At 50.1% G+C, this 18,433-nt stretch overlaps 1 protein-coding gene across 4 annotated transcripts in view; it reads left to right on the plus strand.

The window, feature by feature from the left end:
* The first annotated feature begins 2,639 nt into the window (after window positions 1–2,639).
* FAM78B (family with sequence similarity 78 member B) overlaps window positions 2,640–18,433 on the plus strand; it is a 31,077-nt gene continuing 15,283 nt past the window's right edge. The window contains exon 1 of one of the 4 annotated variants that reach the window (XM_048861464.2): window positions 2,640–2,943. In XM_048861464.2, coding sequence (XP_048717421.1) covers window positions 2,681–2,943 — 263 coding nt within the window. In that variant the 5' untranslated portion in view covers window positions 2,640–2,680. Of the gene's footprint in view, window positions 2,944–4,002; window positions 4,038–4,261; window positions 4,275–4,492; window positions 4,502–18,433 lie in introns of those variants that run through there. The other 3 variants (XM_048861468.2, XM_075131454.1, XM_075131453.1) reach the window with 3 other exon arrangements.

The following is an 18,433-nucleotide window of genomic DNA, read 5'->3' on the forward strand; positions in this document are numbered from 1 at the left end:
TTAGATGCTATGGTTTCCCTGGGCTCCTTCCCACTTAGTCCCATCATCTTCTGCCTTTGCCATAGGGTTACAGTCCTTGGGTTCTGACATATCCCTGTTAAGCCGGGTCTCTTGTCTTCCCTGCCAGCCTCTTTACCTGGAGTTTCACCGACTTCCAGTCCTTCCTCACCCCTCTGGTCCCAGCCAGGGACTGACCTGCTCAGACCCTGCAGCTCCTTTTATCTGCGCTTGCAAGGCTCTGATTGGCTGCCTCCCTGAAGCCTTTCTAGGGAGGCATGGAGGACCCACCTTCACTGCTCCATTCCTGGGCCAGGGTGTTGTAGGACCACAGGGCCTCCAGGTACCTATATACCCTGTTACAGTAAGGACCTTGGAAGGCAGTTCCATTGTGACTTGTCCTTATTTCCTTTGAGCTGTCCTTTCTATTGCATGGAACACAATGGGATTTCCTTTGTACCCTTGTCAAACCCCCTCCTTCCCACCCTTCTCCTTTTTATTTTGTGACCTGTCCTGTTCCCTTGTAAGGGGAAGAATGGTCTTGTGCTTCAAGCATAGCACAGGGGTAAAGAGCTGAGCTCTCTCCTTGGTTCTGCCATTGACTCCCTGTGTTACCTTGGCTGAGTCACCTGCAGGAATGCTTTCTGCCCTGCTTAGTGTCAGTATTGGAAAGATTTCAGGAAGGCATTAAACCCTTTTATTTGGTGTGTAACTGCTCCAAAGGGTGTGAGGCCAAGAGCAGGATTTCATTCATTTCCACTGCATCTGGGCTGCCATGTCTTGTACTCCCCCTTGTATGGGCCAGGCATACCCCGCCATATCACCTACCCCACACCACTGTGGGAGGGCCCACAGGACCCCTGCAATAGCCTCAGTCAAACCCTCATCCAATACATGAGCCACACCAAACTTGCCCTGTGATACTAGGACACTCAGGGTGCAATCCAGACCAGTGGGGGGTTGTGTCACCACCTGCCCTGCAACTTTGGGTGCCTTACAAATGCTTTGTTGTTGTAGCTTCCAGCAACAGAGCTCTCCAAGTTTCAGGTCAGGATCTTCTCTCAAAGTCCATAGGCTGTTTCTTTTGTCTTCAGGTGAAAGAGAGAGAGTTAGGAAAAGAGAGCTTGGGATGTTTTTATCCTGACTCTCACTTTTATAGTCCAGTCCGCCTTTGAAATGCATTTTCCTGAGCGTTACGTTACCCCTAGATAAAGTTCTTTCCTGCTGTGAGGTTGAGGTTAGAGTCTCCTGGTGAAAAAGGTCCAATGTTGATCGACCTGTCTTCCTTGCCAAAGAATGGCCACTTGACAGGTGATGGCCCATAAGCGTTAATGATACCTGGCTAACAGTAAAAAGAAAAGAAGTACTTGTGGCACCTTAGAGACTAACAAATTTATTTGAGCATAAGTTTCGTGAGCTCACAAAAGCTTATACTCAAATAAATTTGTTAGTCTCTAAGGTGCCACAAGTACTCCTTTTCTTTTTGCAAATACAGACTAACACGGCTGCTACTCTGAAACTTGGCTAACAGTGTCATCTTGACCTTTGTCTTTAAGAAACTAGTTTACGCCCTCCCCAGACTTGTCTGGTAAACACAATTTAGCCATGATTTCAGATAATGTTCACAGCTTTACTGTTACTGCACATTTCATCATGATATTATGGTCCAGTGAGTTGTTAGTTTTCAAATGATACCTCACATGGCATAATTTGCACAAAGATTGTTACATTAGTAGGTCGGGTGTGAATACAGGGGTGCATTCAGTCACAGACACCCGAGGCGTAACCACCCACCCACACCCTCAATGTGAGGCACTGCACGTGTGCCCTGACACACCCCTTTCCCCCCCGACACACCACATATGAACTGCTCCCTCTCCCCCCCCCCCCACACTGTGTGAGGCACCACAGGAGCCATGCATACACACTGGCCCAGCCCCCTTCCTGAACACTGTGCATGTGCCCTGAGCTATCCCTTGGCCAAAGCCTCACCCTGTCGCGTGAACCCCTGCACCCTGGGGACTCTGCCTCACCCCTGCCATGGGCCCACTACCATGCAAGTCCCTGCCTGCCTGTCCCCCTCTACTTCTGTCATTGCCTGGGACTTCCACCTGAGCCTCTTAACCCCAGACCCCACTGTAAGCCCCGGTCCCCACATGAGCCCTTCTACATCCCTGCTGCCCATATGAGCCCCCTCTACCTGTGTGCCCCATCTGAACCCCTCTGCACCCCTGCCCATGTGAGCCCCTGCCTCTTCCCCCCGCCCCCCTCAACTCTATCCCCCCACTCAAACCCCTCTGTACCCCTGCCCCCCATGTGAACACCTATGCCCCAGCCCCCGAGCCCCACCGTACCCCCATTCGAGCCCCTGCCGCCCACCTGAGCCCCTCCGTGCCCCTGCCCCCGCCCGCGCACGTGCCCCGCGGTTCCCCGCCCCCGGCCGAGCCGGCGCCGCGTGCGGCGGGGGGGGGGGCGGACGGCAGCCGGCGAGGGACCCGCGCGGCGCCGCGAACCGCGCCCGCTCCGCCGATCATCCCCGGCGGCGGCGGCGTCGCAGGTGAGCGGCCGGGCCAGGCTGCGATGCGCGGCCGGGCGGGGGCGGCCGGCGGCGGCGGCGGCGCTGCGCCCCCGCCCAGCCCGGAGCAGCGGCCGCGGGGAGCCGGGCCGGGGCCCGCCTAGGGCCATGGGCTGCCTGCAGAGCGTCGCGTGCAAGGCGCGCGTGCGGCGCGACAACATCGTCCTGAGCGACGTGTCCGCCACCATCGAGCCGGGCGCCACCGCCATCGAGGAGAGCTCGCCCGTCGTGCTGCGCTACCGCACGCCCTACTTCCGCGCCGCCGCCCGGGGCACCATGCCGCCCATCCCGCGCCGCCACACCTGGGTGGTGGGCTGGGTGCAGGCCTGCAACCACATGGAGTTCTACAACACCTACAGCGACCTGGGCATGTAAGGGACCCCCGGCACCCCCCATCCTGCCCTGCACCCCCACATCCTGCCCGGTACCCCTCCCCCCGCTCAGCACCCCCCCCCCCCCGCAACCACATGGAGTTCTACAACACCTACAGCGACCTGGGCATGTAAGGGACCCCCGGCACCCCCCCATCCTGCCCTGCACCCCCACATCCTGCCCTGCACCCCCACATCCTGCCCGGTACCCCTCCCCCCGCTCAGCACCCCCCCCCCCCCGCAACCACATGGAGTTCTACAACACCTACAGCGACCTGGGCATGTAAGGGACCCCTGGCACCCCCCATCCTGCCCTGCACCCCCACATCCTGCCCGGTACCCCTCCCCCCGCTCAGCACCCCCCCCCCCCCGCAACCACATGGAGTTCTACAACACCTACAGCGACCTGGGCATGTAAGGGACCCCCGGCACCCCCCCATCCTGCCCTGCACCCCCCCATCCTGCCCTGCACCCCCACATCCTGCCCGGTACCCCTCCCCCCGCTCAGCCCCCCCCCCGCAACCACATGGAGTTCTACAACACCTCCAGCGACCTGGGCATGTAAGGGACCCCTGGCACCCCCCCATCCTGCCCTGCACCCCCCCCATCCTGCCCGGTACCCCTCCCCCCGCTCAGCACCCCCCCCGCAACCACATGGAGTTCTACAACACCTACAGCGACCTGGGCATGTAAGGGACCCCTGGCACCCCCCCATCCTGCCCTGCACCCCCCCCATACTGCCCGGTACCCCTCCCCCCGCTCAGCACCCCCCCCGCAACCACATGGAGTTCTACAACACCTCCAGCGACCTGGGCATGTAAGGGACCCCCGGCACCCCCCCATCCTGCCCTGCACGCCCACATCCTGCCCAGTACCCCTCCCCCCGCTCAGCCCCCCCCCCCCCCGCAACCACATGGAGTTCTACAACACCTCTAGCGACCTGGGCATGTAAGGGACCCCCGGCACCCCCACATCCTGCCCAGCACCCCCCATCCTGCCCTGCACCCCCCCATCCTGCCCGGTACCCCTCCCCCCGCTCAGCACCCCCCCCGCAACCACATGGAGTTCTACAACACCTACAGCGACCTGGGCATGTAAGGGACCCCCGGCACCCCCCCATCCTGCCCTGCACCCCCACATCCTGCCCGGTACCCCTCCCCCCGCTCAGCACCCCCCCGCAACCACATGGAGTTCTACAACACCTCCAGCGACCTGGGCATGTAAGGGACCCCCGGCACCCCGCCATCCTGCCCTGCATCCTTTCCTCCCTCCCTCCCCCCCGCACCCCGCAACCACATGGAGTTCTACAATGCCTACAGCGACCTGGGCATGTAAGGGACCCTCGGCACCTCCACATCCTCCCCTGCACCCCCACATCGTGCCCTGCTCCCCCCCCCCCACAACCACATGGAGTTCTACAACACCTACAGCAACCAGGCAATGAAAGGGACCCCCGGCACGCCCACATCCTGCCCTGCACCCCGATACCCCCCCACTCTGCATCCCCCACCCCCCCCAACCACATGGAGTTCTACAACACCTCCAGCGACCTGGGCATGTAAGGGAACCCCCGGTACTCCCTGCACCCCCATATCCCCCTGCACCCCCCCGGAACCTCCTGCACCCCTACCCCCACCCACATGGAGTTCTACAATACCTATGGTGACCTGGGCATGTAAGGAACCCCTGCATCCCTCTGCACCCCCACATCTGCCTGATACCCACCATGCACCCCACAACCTGTAACACCTACAGCAACTTGGTTGTGTAAAGGACTCTCACCCCCAATCTCACTCCCTACAACACCTACAGTGACCTGGGCATGTAAAGGACTGCAGTTATCCCACCCCCTCCACATTCCTTTGTCCTTCCAATCCCCCTTCCCCCCCACTCGTTCCCCCCATCCCTTACAGCACCTACAGTGGCCTGGGCATGTACAGGACACCTACAGCCCATCCCACATCCCCCCCATTTCCCACTCTGCACCCTAGCACTAGAAGGGAAGGGTTCTGTCACTTTAAGAGCATGCAAGGAGAGAAAGCGCTAAGCTATGAACATTGCAAGGACAGTGGGGAATCCTGCCAGCCATTTATTGCTCTGGGTGTGTGTGTGTTGCAGCTCAACTTGGTAGAATAGGGGTGAGCAAAACTGCTTCCCTGCCTGTTGCCTGGGAATGCTAAGGCGGGTTCGGATTCTCTCTGCCTGCTTGCGTGGAAGGGAGTTGTGCGGGAAGTCTTCCTGTTAATGCTGGGATTTCCAGCCTCCCCATGAATGCAGAGCATCCGGGTGTCCCATTCTGTTTTGTTTGTAGTGTTCATTGACAAATGTCACCCTGGTGAGTACCTCCTGTGGAACCAGAGAGAGCTGAAAGATCCACATTCCTCTGAGTGCTTTGTGGAATTGTCATTGTGTGCGTGTCCTGGCTGGGAGCTGGCAGGCTCTGCTGATACCCACCTAATCACTATGCTGACACCCAGTTATCATAGGGAACGACTGTACTACTAGCGTAATGTTACTAAATTAGGCACATTGCATAAAACCCTACTGAAAGAACTGTTGGAAAAGGCTTGAGGGCATTCTCTTACAGAGAATGAAGAGCCCTGTACTAGTGTCAGTAATACCCTTTAATCTTCGGGCCTTCCTAATCACAAATGTGCGCTGCTGTATAGTGCTATTATGCTGCACAGATCCTCTTCCTTCTTAACGAGCAGCCTCTTACTGATGCAACCCCAAGAAAGAGATGTGGTCTTGACTGCTTGGTGTAGTCGACAGGAGCTGAGATTGCCTATGGTTTTGTCCTCTGAATTTCATTTTAGGGCAGGAAGTGGATTAGGTGTTTTGTTTGTTTTAGCTGTTAAATGAATACAAACAGTCTCTGCGCAATACACAGCTGGTGAGGAACAATTCCTTTTTGCATGTGAGACGTGGCTTGCAAGGTTTGTCTTAAAACTTCTGTGTAGTGGGCTTGTAAGGGTCCTCTGGATTAATAGATGTTAAAGCCAAACGGGGCTGTTATGATAATCTCTTGCATAACACAGGCAAAAAACTTCACCCAGTGATTCACGAACCAGATCCATAACCGAATCCCTGAGAGCTATCTTGAATCAATCCAAGTGTTCAAAGGTTAACCAATTAAAATGAAGCCAAGGTGCCTTGTAGGTTTTGGTTCTAGTCTGCTGGGTGCTTAAATGTAATACTAGTCATGCTTCAGGAATTCGAGTCAAAGGCTATAGAAAGACTGCACCATCTGAGTGCTTTTTAAAACCGGAGGTGGACTTAGTGTTTTATCAGAAGTTGTTGGCACTTGTAGGAGGCTCCAGTTTCTTATCAGTTGATGACTCTGCTCTGGCTGTCCTCTGGCTAGTATGTCCTTCTCTAGATGCTGGCAGCTGGGTTGTGGGAACGTAGAGGGGGCTTTTTATAGTAGATGAATTGTATCTTTTTTTTTAAAAAAGGAATATTTGTGTTCGTGTTCTGCATCATTAAAAACTTACTTTTTCCAGGCTAATGAGTATGTGCTGATGACTTGGGAGAGTGCTGAAAAATGGAGCCATGTGCTTAGCTTGTTGTGTTGGAGTCTTGTTTTCCACAGCCTAAAAAAGGCGATGTGTATTTTATGGACTTGTAGTATACTCACTGCATTGGCATCTGGGTGCATTGCATGTGCAAATGGACATGAATTTATAATTGCTGTGTGTGCAATTGAGTGAACGTGGACTGTATTGCTGGGTAGAGGTCGTGCCTCGGCATCTGAACATTGCATGCTTCGTTGTTAGGAGCCTTGTTGTCTTATGCTGTGTACCTCGTGCTTCTGCTTACTCCTGCACAAAATGGCTGTAAAATGCTTCCCAGTAAAGAAATGGTAGGGTTTTATGCTTGCTTTGCCGGAGTGAAATGAGGACATGATATGTAGGGCAATAAAGAATCAGGCTTTCTGTGTGTGGCTCTACATTATAAAGTTCCGAGTGCTTCCTACACAAGGAAAATGTACAGAAAAATCAAGCTGCTCCTTGAAACAGATTTTATTAAGGGACCAAAAAAAAAAAACCCCCAACCACCCCCCACCACCCCCAATCTGAAGTTCTCTGTATTTTGGGGTTTTCTGTAATGTGCATTGCTGTAGTCTCTGGGGCCATGTGTACACTGCAAACTTTGGTTGATGTAAATTACGTCGACGTAAAGCACCACCGCTGGTATTTAGCTTGTATGCATATGTACACACCTCTTTGCGTCAGTGCTGTGTGTACGCAGTAGGAATGCTTGTGTCAGTGCTCAGCGCGGTGCACCCTGGGTTGGTACACCAGTGTGCAACTTGTCATTTTCCCGCACGCTGTCTTTTGGGAAATTTTTTGCACTGCATGGTGAGGCAAAAATGAGTCATGCAGCAGTGACTGGGAGGGAGGGGTCAATTCCCATCATGCAACTTTCTCCTTCCCATAATGGCATCCCTATCCCACAATTTTTGCCCCTTTTTTAAAAATCCTACAAATATGCACTGACAGAAGCATGGAGCCTGCACAGCTCTGCACTATTGTCATGAGTGTTTTAAATACAGGACGCATGTTCCTCTGGAATCTGCAGAGCAAGAAGGACTGCAGCAGAGGGGAAATGACGTTTGCTGTGGGATATAGCAAAAACCAATTTAAGCTGGATGGTGGTGTTCATAGAGGACGAGTGGTGGCTGTAGAACTTTTGGGTGTGGAAGGTCACATTCCTGGATCTGTGTGTCCAGCTTGCCTCAGCCCTCCAGCTCAGGGACACCAGAATGAACTACAGAAGATTAGGGTTGGAAGAGACTTCAGGAGGTCATCTAGTGCAACCCCCTGTTCAAAGCAGGACCAACACCAACTAAATCATCCCAGCCAGGGCTTTGTCAAGCTGGGCTTCTCTGACAATTGAGAAGCAAGAGGTGCTCACACTGCGGAAGTTTGCAACGCCAGATTGCTGCCAGTTAGCAGGAATTCAGTTTGGAGTTGGGAAATCCACTCTGGGGGCCATTGTCATGCAAGTGTGCAGGGCCATTAATCGTCTCCTGCTATGCAGGACTGTGACTGTCGGCAATGTGCAGAATCATAGTGGATGGATTTGCCGCAATGTGGTTCCTGAACTGCAGTGGGGAGATAGCACACACATATCTATTTTGGCACGAGTCCACTTTGGCACAGAGTACACCAACAGAAAGGGCTACTTTTCTATGGTCATGCAAGTATTGGTGGATCACTGGAGATGCTTCACCGACTTCAGAGTTGGTTGGTCTGGGAAGGTGCATGATGCTTGTACCTTTAAGAACACAGGACTGTTTGGAAAGCTACAAGCAGGGACTTTCTTTCCTGACTGACAGATTTATCACTGGCAGTGCTGAAATGCCAGTAGTGAACCTGGAGGACCCAGCCTACCCCTTGCTCCTCTGGCTCATGAAGCCGTACATCAACCGCCTCAGCAGCACCAAGCGAAGATTCAGCTACTGGCTCAGCAGATGCAGAATGATAGTTGAGTGCTCTTCTGGTAGATCGAAGGGATGCTGATGGTGGTTACTCACAAGATTGGTTCTCAGAGAAAAGAACATCCCCATGGTTCTAGCTGCCTGCTGTGTTCTGCATGTTATCTGTGAAGCTAAGGGGGGAAAGTTGCTGCCAGGGTGGAGAGCCGAGGTGGAGCGGCTGTCTGCTGAGTTTGAAGGGCCAGATGCAAAGGGTATTCAAAAGCTCAGCACAGAGCTGTTTGGTCAAGGGAGGCTTTGAAAGAGCATTTTAACAGTCAGTCCCAGTAGTGCAGTGTGGTGCACTATGCTTCACCTGGTCCTGTCTGTGTTTCGAGGGCTGTTAGGAATTATGTGGTGCTTGGTGCAAATTTGGGATTATAATACTCTTTGCTAATGCACCTGCTAATGTTGTGGTACGTGCTGTACTTTTATAATTATTGCACTGTTTGTCACTGATCCAATGAGTTCTGTATAGTACCAAATAGCTGGGCACTTTCAGTAATACTAGGCATTCGGAATCATAGTTTGTGAAATAAACATGAATTACATTCTCAGAAATAGATTTTTATTGTGTACCAAAACCAGTGCATAGACACTATATACAATTAAAGAACAAATACAGTAAAGACTTTGGAAATAAAGGAAAAGAACCAAATAAGGTGAAAGAACATTCATGTTCATTTCAGTTCATTTCGGCTACACATACAGGAACCATGGCTCTCACTGGTCAATGTACCTGAAGCTGGGTTGTCCTTACTGTCCCCTGGTGCAGAACAGTAGGGGTGGGGATGCGACCCTTGATGCCCTGTGAAGTGTTGGTGGAAGCTGTAGGGAGGTGATGCAATGGAGTTCTCCGCTGACTGCAAAGGGAGACGAGACTGTGATTGTCGAACCTTTAGGTCCACTGGAGTCTGCAGCATCTGTGCTACTTGCTCTGTACTTCCCCGTTGTGTCCTGGTGCATCTCCCTCTCCTATGGGTGGCAGGTATAATAGCTGAGGGAAGGCTGAGCCTGCCCTGGCACAGCTGCAGCCTCCGGTTACGGGTTTGGCGGAGGAAGTTTTTGCTTATTATTATGCCCCATTCAGGGTCCGGGGTGGCTGAGGAGGTGGTATTTGCTATTCAGCTTCCTGGGTTCAGAGAAACAGAGAACACAGCTGCTGCTGGTGTTCTAAAGCTGCCTGGGCCTGTAGGCTGCTAGCCTGTTTACTAGAGTGGTGTCTGCTGAAATTATTGTGGAGTGGGATGGGAAAGTGTCCTCCTGCCAAGGAAGAAACTAGGCTGCTCTCCCAAGAAAGTTTTGAGAGAGGATTGCAGAGGACCTCCATGAGGGTTTCATCAAGATCTCTTAGGAGGAGTCAAGGGACTTCCCTCTGTACATAAACAAACTGCTCTGCACAGCCTTCCTCCCCCCCCCTCCCCAAGTCTACAGGTCGTATTGCGACTTCTTACTAGTACAAGTAAATTAATAAAAAGTCATTAGCTGTGTCCTGTTCCGCTGGGGTTGGGAGCCATCAGTAATGATAAATGTATTTACACACTTTCCTGAGGCTTCTTCCCCTGTATTGGGCTCATCCATGCTCGACTGCCGGGACTGCAGCGGAGATTCAAACAGGTCCTGGCTCGCAGCATAGCTGCCCCGTCCCTCAGTCACGTGTCCACCTTCCACCTCCTTGTCCTTGCTGTTCATGGCAGGGGTGTGTGTCTCAGGGTCCTTGGAGGTGTCAGGTCTGCTCTGCGGGCTGGTGGGGGCAGTCCCTGCAACGCATGAAGCTTGATGTAAAAGTGGCAGGTTTGTGGCTCGGCCTTGGACTGACTGTTGCCTTCTGGTATGCCTGACGTGTTTCCTTTGCTTTGCCAGAAGCGGGACTGCATGAAATTGCCTGTTCAGTTCGTTCCCTCGGGAGCCTCGGTTACTGGCTACGGGACACTGGGTTAGATGGTCCATTGGTCGGACCCAGTCTGGCCGTTCTTATGGTCACTGCTGCCAGTCCCTGTTCCCCTTTGCCTGCTTCCCCTGTGCAATCTGCTCATAGAGGTCCATGTTTCTTTGGCTGATCTGGAGCTGTGCCTACACATCCTCTTCTCCTCACAGGCCCAGGAGATCCAATACCTCCTGTCTGTTCCAGGCCAGAGCTGGGTGTGCTCGCCAAGCTGGGCAATCCGGGAAAGGCATTGCAAAAATTCATGAGGTTTTTAAACAAGGGAGGGTGGCCTCTGGTCTCCATGACTGCTGGGCAGTGGAGCTCACAATTGTGACCAGAGCAGTCATTGTCAAGCATTGTGGGACAGCTGCTGGAGGACTGTTAGGGTCGACACAGGTCACGCAGCGTCTACATTCGCATTGCGTCAGCATCAGTACATGGCCGTGTTACTGCGTCGCCATGATGAGGCACTTGCATTGGCGGGAGACACGCACAAATGTAGACACCTGCACAACTAGGTTGATGAGAGGTAGCTTACATCAACCTAACTTTGCAGCGTAGACCAGGTCTGAGTTTGGGTGTAAACCAGAATGCAGGAGGCTCAAATATAAGAGCGCCTGCTAGCTTTGGCTTGCTTCAATGTGTAGCTGTATTAAAAGCAAACATCAAAGTGTATGTGTTGGGGTGAAGAGGGAAGCATCTGACCATGTTATATCCATTGTTTGGGTACATAATGGAAGGCAGTGTTCCCTAGTGGATAGAGCACTGCACTTCGGAAACCTGGGCTGTCTGCCACTGCTCTGCTCTGCAACCATGGGCAAGTCACTCTCCTCTCTGTGTCCTGTAAAAGGGAGATTGTGACACTTGGATGCAGATTGTGGAGATTGTGAAGTGTTGTAGGGTCTATGGAGGAAAAGAGCTAGGTATTATCTGGAGTAATTCCTTCCTTTTCTCCACTTGGGTCATACCATTATTTTAAATGCAGTATTTTGTGTTTGAATTCCCTTGTTTTCTTTTACATGTTTGTTCTGTTTTTTGACGCGAAGAGTTTCACAATTCTTTCAGGGTTCTAAGTCCCCCTTTTAAAAAAATACAGCTTGGTTTTGTTTCTGCAGGGAGCTTACCATGAAGGATACAAATGCAGAAGTATACAGTAATGCTATTTGCAAATGGGAGTTACATGGGATTTTTTTTTCCTTATAAGTTTAGTTCTTGATACCTAGTCTGATTCCTCCTTATTGCAAAGTGAAACAGAGCATGTGAGTGTGGGCTAGGGCATGTTCTGTGAAAAGCATGCTAATAAAAGCCTCTCTTACTGGATCTCGTTAGCTAAGTTACTTATATGGCCCCCATTGCCCTAGATTTTGAGACACTCACATACTATCTTTCATCTGTCTAAGATCTTGTCTACATGGGGAAATTTACTAGGATTATTATATAACATAAGCAAAACTGAAAATCTGTTATTCCACATAAGAGAATCCATATGGGAAGCTATAGCAGTATAATTATACTGGTATAGTAATACTGGTAAGTTTTCTGTGTAGATGGAAAGGTTTTCTGTTGTTGCCCATCACCATAGTATTTGAGAATCTTCTATGTATAGTCCATAGCAATAGCCAAGTCCCTAGGGGATTTGGGGGACTTGTCTAGACAAAGAGTTTGCGCATGGTAACCTGGGCGTAAATCTGCCATGTGCTAGCTGTCCAGTAACTGGCTGTGTGGGTCCTGCTACTGCACATTAAGCGACCTACTCATGTTTCAGAGTGAGGTAGATCAAAGTGCACTTACTTACCTTAGATCTTTGTCACTCCTGTGCCGCTGACACACCAGGCAGTCCAGTTCCCCCCTGATTATGGTCACTCGCTAGTTGTGGCATTTCTGCCCAGGTGATGCCACCACATTCAGTATCCTCTCTCACTGTCCTCTGCCAGTTCTTCTTTGGCCTTCCCCATGTGAGATTGTAGCACCGCCTGACGCCAGCTTGCCATTCCTTGCCCATCTTGTCTCACTGAGGCCAAGTACATTCAGAGGGTATTTTTTCATGTCTCATGTAACCTGTGCTAGCTTTCCCGTACTGTATAAAGTACATACATTCCATGTACCTCCTCTTGTTTCAGATTTGGTTGTCAGGATTCAATGTCTTGAGCTCTCGGCTTCCTTTCAGCTGCCACTGAGTTCTGTCCTACTTGGGTTTTGAGTTCCAGCTGCACCTACCATCCTCAGATTTTGGTTTAACTTAACTATTTTTGGTGCGGTAAGGTTTTATCCGAGTGGGTCACAAACCCAACTGCAGAACCCTCCTCTCTTATCCAGGCTTGGCACCCGCACTCTTGCTAACTGTGGCAGAGTTAAAGTGCACTAGTGAACTTTTGGTGCAAGCTAGTAGCAGACCCTCAGTTGCTGTGACTATCTTCGCTTCATGGTGGGTAGGACAGCCTGCATTGGCTGAGCTCCATAGAACCAGGACAGTTTACATGAGCTGAGGATCTGCCCCATTGACTTGAATTCCATTTGTTCACACTCAGCACGTCTGAAAATCAGGCTTGAGTTGAGTGCTCAGAAAATGAGCAACAGGTTAGATCAAGTAGTGACCATCGGTGAACATTTTGGTCTAAGTGACTTGCCCAGCATCCCATAGGAAATTTGTGGCAGAGGCAGGGATAGAACCCATCTTCCCTGGGTGACAATTAATTGCAATAACCATCCATTCTCTTCCTGTACTTACCTGCGTCTCATTTTCTAGGTTCTGTAGCAAATGAGGCAGGGGTCCTACAAACAACAGCTTTATTCACGACACCACCCTGTTGCTCCCAAGAGGACATCCGTCCTGTACACTGTGGGGTCCTGTGGAAACACTTGCATGTCTTCATGCAATTAATGACTGTATCTTAATGCATATCACAAAGGGGCTGAATTAAGCTTGTCCAGGCAACCTTGATTTGAGGGATTGGGGCCAGAGTGATTTGCCCAAGGTCCTAGTTGAGTGTTTTGACCACAAGGCTATCCTTCCTCTTGACAAAAAAAGATTTTTCAATGGTGATGGATATAGCCAGTGCCTACGCTTTCATTTTGTGAATTTTCAGGGAACTTGTAAGTGGCATGTAGAGGGTGCTGTCTCTCCCTGTCCCTCTCCCCACCCTCCTTTGGGGAGTAGGAGCTGCTGGTTTAGACACAGTTGCTGCAGTGCACTGGAATGAGTCCTGCTGAGTCATCACTCTGGCCATGTTTAAATAATTGCTCTGCAACTGGGAAATGTGCTGAACTTGCCCTGCACTGGTTGAGGGATTTCTCTGCCATACAATGAGGTCATCAATTCTTTCTGGAAACATTTCTCCCCTCCCCTAAAGGTCTGTAAAGAGCTAAAAACGCATTCGTCGGACGCTGTGAAAACAGGCAGGGATTGGCGTTGATTTCTTTGCAGTGACGACTTGATTCAGATTTGATTCTTGCAGTGTGCACCGTGTGTGCTGTGTGATGGCACCTCCCGAAATGCATTGATTTCTGATCAGGGTGTGAGGTCAACAGGTGACTAGGGAGTTAATTAATGACGGTGTGATCTGGTGAGTGACAAGTGTGAGTGTGCACATGCACAGCGGTGCGTGGACTGTTCACCTGTCACCTCTGGAGATGTGGGTTCAGATCCAAACTCAAGGCGCAGTTGAAACTGTTTGCACAGGGGTCTGCCCAAGGCATCTTAGATGACTGGGCAGAGTGCATGTCATGGGAGTAGGGAACAGGGAGCTGGTCTCTTTGTTTTGTGAGATCTAGGATAACCCTAAATAAAAGGTTTCAGTGGTAGCAGTGTTAGTCTGTATCAGCAAAAAACAAACAAACAAAAAAACCCGAGGCATCCTTGTGGCACCTTAGAGACTACCAAATTTATGGGCATAAGCTTTCGTGGGCTAGAACCCACTTCATCAGATGTATAAATAAAAGCTGTCCCTGAAAAGGTGCTTCCTTTGCTGAGCTGTCTTTTGAGCAACTATGCAGACTGCCCCACGGGAGCGGTGAGTCCAGGGATGGTTTCTCAGACTGCCATTAGCAGCAGCTCGGGGGCGGGGGTGATACTGACAGTGAGCTCTGGCAGAATTGATGGCTTGCCTGTGGAAAGCAGCCTCTCTTGTTGTCTCACAGGCTAGAACAGTCTGGCTCCCTCTTTCTATTCCCCTTCTTTACACCAAGGACCAAAGCCTGCCCTGCCACTGCAAGAAATTCCATGCGGTGGAGAGGAGGTGCCTACGGAAGCAGGTGCTGCTTTTTCAGTGGGGCAGGAGTCAGGGCATTTGCATTTGGCTCTGGGGATTAGCATGAAGACAAGACAAAGACACACAAAAGGGGAGAGGAAAGAACAGCAAAGACAGAAAATGCAGCTGCTGTCTCTGGTGTTAACTTTCACTTGCAACCTCACTGCTGGAGAAACCCAGGCCCAGCACATGGTCTGATCAGCAGCACCGAGACCTGGCAAACTCCTACCAGCATAAGGCTGTTTAGACATTGCATTTAGCTGCTCTTTCTGGTCACAGGCTCACAGCAGGGCTGCAAAATATGCAGTCTTGACTGGCTAAGCCAGATTCTTATTAGACGTTAGAAAGACATTTGAAGTTAGAAAGATTAGGAAGAGAAGAATTAATATGGTGAAGGAAGAGGACATACTCGAGGAGTAGGGGATGATATTCGGGATTTAGCCAGAGCCAGTGGAGGTGGAAATGTCACCTGGCTCCCTTCTCTCTGGCCTGGTCTGGTCAGGGCACCTTTCAGGATTAACATGAAGAAGGTTCAGGGTCCCAGAAGAATGTGTCAACCCTGATAATGAATCTTGTTCTGTCCCCTATTTTCAGCTTCCAGCTGGTGTTACAGGGACAGTTTCTCTCCCCCCCTCACCCCCCAGTCTCTCTTTTGAGTACCTCCAAAGGGCAGTGATGGGTGGAATAGCCTCTCCTCTCCTTATTTTGTCCACCAGTTAGGCCTAGTTTCCAACATACCAACTTTGGTTCACTGTTTTCTGGTTCCGCACTTTTCTTGTTTACAAAGCGTGATCTTAGCGCAGCCCTTGAGTTAGATCAGTGGGCCTTTTTGTTTGGGCTAATTCACTCTGTGTTTTTTACACCTTTTCCCATCAGCATTTGTTGTTAATAGGTTATTGTGACATTTGATGGACTTTCATTTACTTTTCACAGTTGAGCTCACAGTTAGGGTAATTTTGTAGGCCCAGTTATTACAACAGAGCACAAGCTACGTAGCCTATCAAAAAGAAGGTGAAGAGGTGGCTTTATCAAGGTTAGATCTACGTAGGAAGATGCCAACTTGTAACAAGATGTAGTGTCTAGAATCTGATGTTAGGAAAAATTCAGACTGCGAATAGAATGCAACTGTTTAGCATGTCTGGAACAGCTTACCGGGGGAGGTGGGAAATTGGTCACCACTTGGAGACTTTACATTGAATTTGGATGCCATTCTAAACAATGAGCTCTAGTTCATCCCTAAGTTATTAGCTAAGTAGAGTACAGGTTACTTACAGAAGGGGGTTGACGTTCTGTGATCTGTGGTATGCAGGAGGTCAGATGAGATGATTACAGTGGTTTCTCTTGGCCCGAAATTCTGTGCATCTCTGCAATTTGAATGGATGGAAGTAAAACCCTTGGAGGGTTTGGAGTGCCTTGAGCAGGGGGTTGGACTAGATGACTTCCTGAGGTCCCTTCCAACCGTGATATTCTATGATTCTGTGCCTGCCCTGAGGAAAACACACCGTGTAATCTGGTGCCTTTCAAAGTTTTTGTTTGTTATTTTAAAAGTGCCAACTCTTGTAAAAAGTCACCTTTATCTAAAATGCCAGAAAAGAAGCAAGATGTAAAAGTATTTTGCTCTTGAATTCTGGCTCAGCAGTTGGAGAATGTTCCTGCCTGGCGCGCTCTGCAGGCTTGGATCCTGGGTTGTTCAGTGGTACCACGTTTGGGTGTGGCATGGTGGGCTCTGTGCCACTGAGCTGTGCGAGGAAAAAGAACAACTCAAGGGGAAAGGGAAGAGCAGCTTTGCGTCTCTGGAGTGCTGCCTGCCTGCCTGCTGCTTTAGCGAGTGAATGCATGACCCAAATCCTTGCATTCAATTAACAGGTCAGAGTATCAGAGTAGCAGCCGTGTTAGTCTGTATTCGCAAAAAGAAAAGGAGTACTTGTGGCACCTTAGAGACTAACCAATTTATTTGAGCATGAGCTTTCGTGAGTAGTTTTTGCACTGACTCGTGAGTCTATGGGAATGTCAGAGAGAATTGATTTTATCGACATCTCAGAAAACTGTAGCCCAGCTGTCACTTGCCAGGAGATGCAGTTGTAGGCAGCTGTTGGCCTCACAACTGTTACAGGCAAAAGCTCTGAATTAACAACAGACTTCAATAAAAGCCAAGTGCACTTGTATTTGTACCCTCTTCTGACCCCCTTCCCCTTTCTTGGTACCTTGCATTGATAATGCTAACCTTTCAAAGCAAAGACCCTTCAGTGTCCAGTGTGCTTACCTGATCTAAGACGGGGCAGTAACAAAATGATTGATGGCTGTGTTTGTTTGCCTGGTGCAGGGAACAGCTTTTAAAAATCAGAATAAATTAATTCAGAAAACTAAAAAGAGGGAATAAAAATTCTATTTCTGGCAACTTCAGAAGGAGGATGAGAGATCCGGTACTTGGTCTTGTTATGGGGCATTTTGCAAAATCTAAACTATCCTGGATCTCCAAATAGGCGCAGAATAATTCTCTTCTTCTGGATACCCCTCAGAGTTCTGCTACCTTAACTCCAGCAAGATCTGATCTGGACTGTTCTCCCAGAATGCTTTGCAGGGATTTGGTTCTCACGGTAGTACAATGAAAATATTTCCTACCTAGCCTCAGAACTCTGGCAACTGCTTCCCGGATTATGCTGTTAATGGAGTGGATGAGTGGCAACTCTGGCAGGTAGAAAAGGCCACTTTCCCCAGAAGAGAGCCGATGAGGGAGAGCGCTACCTAACGGACTTGGAAGTGAAATTTGCCCAACAAGTTAGACTGCAGTTGAATTAATTTACAGCTGGGTTGGCAAAGCAAAGACCTCCGTCCACAATGATTCTGAATCTGCAAAGAAACCAAGAATTTGAACTTGTACTTGTAGGAGGCACTTGATTGCTCCCTGCAGTGGGGAAATGGCTCCCGAGCTGAAGGACCTTCTCTTCGTGCTCACGTTAGTGCATAGGGGAGGAGGTTCTTTTGGCTAAGGCAAATAACTGGACTCCAGGAAATAGCTTTGCTGTTGACTTGTTGTGTGGTCTTGGGTCACTTATCTTATCACTTGTCATTTGGGTCACGATCACTTAAGTTGCGGTTTTCAAAGCCTACTAGGGGATTTAGCCACACAGTTCCTGTTAATATTAAATTAAAGGGGGATGTAATGCAACAGGTATGGGGGATGTCATGCAACAGGGGTTTACCAAAGGTAGATCATGCCAGACTAACCTGATTTGCTTCTTTGAAAAAAACACTTTTTTTATATAGGGGAAGTGCAGTAGATCTAATATACGTGGACTTCAGTAAAGCATTTGACACTGTGCCACACTGGAAATTACTAGTTAAGTTAGGGAAGATGGGGATCAGTACAGAATTGTTAAGCGGCTAAGGAACTGGCTAAAGGGGAAAAGGCAGTGGGTTGTGCTGACTGGTGAATTATCAGACTGGAGGGAGGTTACTAGTGAAGTTTGCTAGAAAAAGTAAGAGTGAGTTAATGAAATTTGCTGATGGTACACAATTGAGAGGCTTTGTCAATACAGAGTAGTACTGTACAGGAAGATCTGGTTGATCTCGAAGGCTGGAGTGACAGAAATGGGATGAAAATTCAGTAGTTCAAAGTGCAAGGTCATACACTGGGGGTCTAATAATAAGAATTTCTGCTACAAGCTGGGGCTCATCAGTTGGAAGCAACAGAGGAGAGAGACCTGGGTGTGTGGGTTGATCACTGGGCTATTAATTAGCCACCTTTAATGATGTGGCTGTGAAAAAGGCCAGTGACATCCTAGGCTGTCTGAGATGAGGCATTTTCAGTAGAGATAGAGAGGTGTTCATGCCATT

Source organism: Caretta caretta, chromosome 8 (genome assembly GCF_965140235.1).
Source record: "Caretta caretta isolate rCarCar2 chromosome 8, rCarCar1.hap1, whole genome shotgun sequence".
Taxonomy (NCBI): domain Eukaryota; kingdom Metazoa; phylum Chordata; order Testudines; family Cheloniidae; genus Caretta; species Caretta caretta.